The sequence below is a fragment of the Palaemon carinicauda genome, chromosome 18, assembly GCF_036898095.1.
Source record: "Palaemon carinicauda isolate YSFRI2023 chromosome 18, ASM3689809v2, whole genome shotgun sequence".
NCBI lineage: Eukaryota > Metazoa > Arthropoda > Malacostraca > Decapoda > Palaemonidae > Palaemon > Palaemon carinicauda.
In genome coordinates, this window is record NC_090742.1 from 127,713,868 (window position 1) to 127,717,022 (window position 3,155).

Below are 3,155 nucleotides of genomic sequence, written 5' to 3' on the forward strand. Positions count from 1 at the left end.
TATATATATATATATATATATATATATATATATATTTTCGTCGTCGTCGGCGCCCGCTCGTGTCCGAGTATTGGGTTCTGTCGTTAGCCATCAGCCTCCTATCTTTGGGGTGGGTGCTTATGTCTGATGTGGCTGTTAAGTCCTAGTCTGTGGTGGAAGAGTTGTGAACAGTGCTCACAGGGGAGGGTAGGTGGTGGGCGGGGCTGTTCTAATCGCTCTATCCTTCTTCTCCTCCTAGCCTCCTCATTTTGTCTCCTCTTCTCCTTGAAGTCAACGGTGCCATGGTGTACTGTACTCCTCCAGGTTTTCCTGTCCCTGCCTGTTTCTTCCCATGAGGAAGGATCGATGTCAGTTAGAGCCAGGGTGCGCTTTAGTTGATCTTTATAGCGCATTTTCGGGGCTCCTTGTGGTCTGGTGCCCTGGGTCAGTTCTCCGTAGAATATCTTCTTTGGGAGCCTAGATGGATCCATCCTATACACGTGTCCTGTCCAGAGGAGGCGTTGGTGGATGATGGTGGCCTCCACGCTGGTCAGCGAGGCACGTTCTAAGACTTCAATGTTGGTGGTGTGGCTCTCCCATGGGATTTTCAAGATCTGACTCAGTTTCATTTGTTGGAAGCGTTCTAGGTTTTTAATATCGCTTCTATATAGCGTCCATGTTTCACATGCATATAGGAGCGTGGAGAGGACTACTGCCCTGAACACCATTATTTTGGTGGTCATTGTCAGTGTGTGGTTGTTAAATTGGCGGCAGTTGAGTCGGCCAAAGGCGGAGTGGGCTGCCCTGATCCTGTTCTCCCCGTCCTTTTTGCTTGTGGGAGCTGATGTTAGGATGCTCCCTAGGTAGGAGAACTGGTCCACCTGTTCTAACGGTTGGTCATTCACTGTGGTATTGAGGTTTGGGAGCATCAGTCCTGGTGGATGTTGGACGAGGGTCTTAGTTTTGTCTGTGTTGACTTGCATCCCAAAACGTTCGTAGGCAGAGTTGTATGCATCAGCTAACGACTGCAGGTCCTCTGCCGTCTGACCTGGGGTGGCATTGTCGTCAGCATACTGCAGTTCTCGCACTGCACACAAGGTGGTCTTGGTTCTGGCGCGGAGTCTAGCGAGGTTGAAAACACCTCCATCCATGCGGAAACATATGTCGACTGAGGGTGTGTCTGGGGGAATCTCGTTGAGCACTGCTGCGGTGTATAGCGAGAAACACGTTGGGGCCAGAACACAGCCCTGTTTCAGGCCGCCGTTGATGGAGAATGGGCCTGAAAGAGAGTTCTGGTGGCAGACTCTCCCAACTATTCGGTCATGGAGGGCACGCACCAGCTTGACAAAATCGGGTGGGCAGCTATATCTTTTGAGGACAGCCTACATGGTAGGTTGAGGTATTTTGTCGAAGGCCTTTTTCAATCCCCAGAAGATGAACATTATGGGCAGTTGTTGTTCGAGGTTCTTCTCTTGTAGTTGTCGCGCGCAGAAGGTCAAGTCTATGGTCCCGCGGGAAGGTCGAAAGCCGCACTGGGACTCTGGCAGGACGACTTCTGCGAGAATAAGGAAGCGGTCAAGGAGAATCCGAGCGAAAATCTTACTCGCGATGCTTAGTAGTGATATTCCCAGGTAGTTGTTACAGTTCTCCCTGTCTCCCTTTTTGAAGATGGTAATGATGTTTGCATCACGGAAGTCACTGGGGAGGGTCCAGGTCTCCCATATTTTCAGTATAAGGAGCATCAAACGGTTCCTCAACCCGGGGCCACCATGAGTGAGGAGCTCCAATGGGATGTTGTCTGGCCCTGCGGCTTTTCCGGGCTTCATGCACTGCAGGGGCTTGTTGAAGTCCTGGATGGAGGGTTGTAGTGCCATCCAGTGACGGACGGGATGCTGCGGGGTTATTCGCAGGAGATCGTCTGGGGTGTCTGCTTGGTCATTGAGGAGGTTCTCAAAGTGAGACCCCCACCTGGCCAGGATGCCCTCGCTGTCGGTGATGGTCGTGGCCCCATCCGCGTCCTTCAGGCCGCCCACTGATGACCGTGTGGGACTGAATATTTCCTTTGTTGCTGCATAGAAGCTGCGCAGGTCACGTTGGTCAGCGAAACTCTGTATTTCTGCAGCTTTTCTTTGCCACCAAGTGTTCTGGGCTTCGTGAATCCCTCTTTGGCAATCAGCTTCAGCCACCCTGTGAGCACATTTGTTAGCTGCTGTTGGTTGGTTTTCTAAAGTCAGGAGTGCTTGTCGTTTGGTTTCAATGAGAAGAGAGATGGTAGCATCATTCTCATCAAACCAATCCTGCCAATTCTTGGTGGTGTAACCTAGTGTTTCCTCCGCGGCACGGGCCTTGTCATTTCTGAGGGTGGTCCAGTGGTGCTCAACAGTGGCCTGACCCACGGGGTCTGCGGGGTCTGCGAGATGACGTTCGCAGGCCTCCTTGTAGTTCTGTGCCACCTGTGGGTTGCGGAGCTTGCTACAGTCAAAGCGTTGGGGTGGTACGCTGTCAGGTGCGTTTCTGAGGGGTCGTAGGGTCGTCACGGAGAGTCGGGAGATGAGGAGTCTGTGGTCCATTCAGCAGTCGTCCGCTCCGGGCATGGATCGGGTGATGTGGATGTCTCCTCGGTCTCTGGCTCTGGTCAGGACGTAGTCCAGGGTGTGCCAGTGTTTAGACCGTGGGTGTCTCCATGTGGTCTTTTGTCGCTTTGGTAACTGGAAGATGGTGTTGGTTACCACAAGTTGGTGTTCTGCACACAGACCCAGTAGGAGTTGGCCATTGGCGTTGCAATTTCCAATGCCATGGCAGCCGATGATTCCCTCCCACAGGCGATGGTCTTTGCCTACTAGGGCATTAAAGTCGCCAAGCACAACGAGCTTGTCGTTGGTGGGCGCTGCCTGGATGGTGCGGTCGAGATGGGTGTAGAAGGCAGCTTTGTCATCATCGGTTGAGGTCATAGTCTGGGCATAGACAGAGATCAGGGTGAGGTGTCTGTCCCGCGTGATGGGGATGCGGACAGTCATTAGGTGCTCACTGATGGCCTGGAGAGCGAGGTTGTGCTGCTGCACCAGCTGGGAACAGATGGCGAAGCCGACACCGTGGATGCGAGGCTCCTCTAGGGCCTTGCCTTTCCAGAGGATGGCGTAGCGTGTTCCAGCCTCCCTGATGTTGCCCTCTTCGGG

General features: G+C 53.1%; 1 protein-coding gene across 1 annotated transcript in view; it reads right to left on the reverse strand.

Moving 5' to 3' along the window:
• Positions 1–1,361: 1,361 nt before the first annotated feature.
• LOC137657546 (uncharacterized) overlaps positions 1,362–3,155 on the reverse strand; it is a 2,118-nt gene continuing 324 nt past the window's right edge. The window contains exons 2-5 of the mRNA XM_068391879.1: positions 2,800–3,155; positions 2,072–2,493; positions 1,727–1,906; positions 1,362–1,534 (exon numbers count right to left, since the gene is read on the reverse strand). The exon at positions 2,800–3,155 is cut by the window's right edge and continues 128 nt beyond it. Coding sequence (XP_068247980.1) covers positions 1,362–1,534; positions 1,727–1,906; positions 2,072–2,493; positions 2,800–3,155 — 1,131 coding nt within the window. The remainder of the gene's footprint in view (positions 1,535–1,726; positions 1,907–2,071; positions 2,494–2,799) is intronic.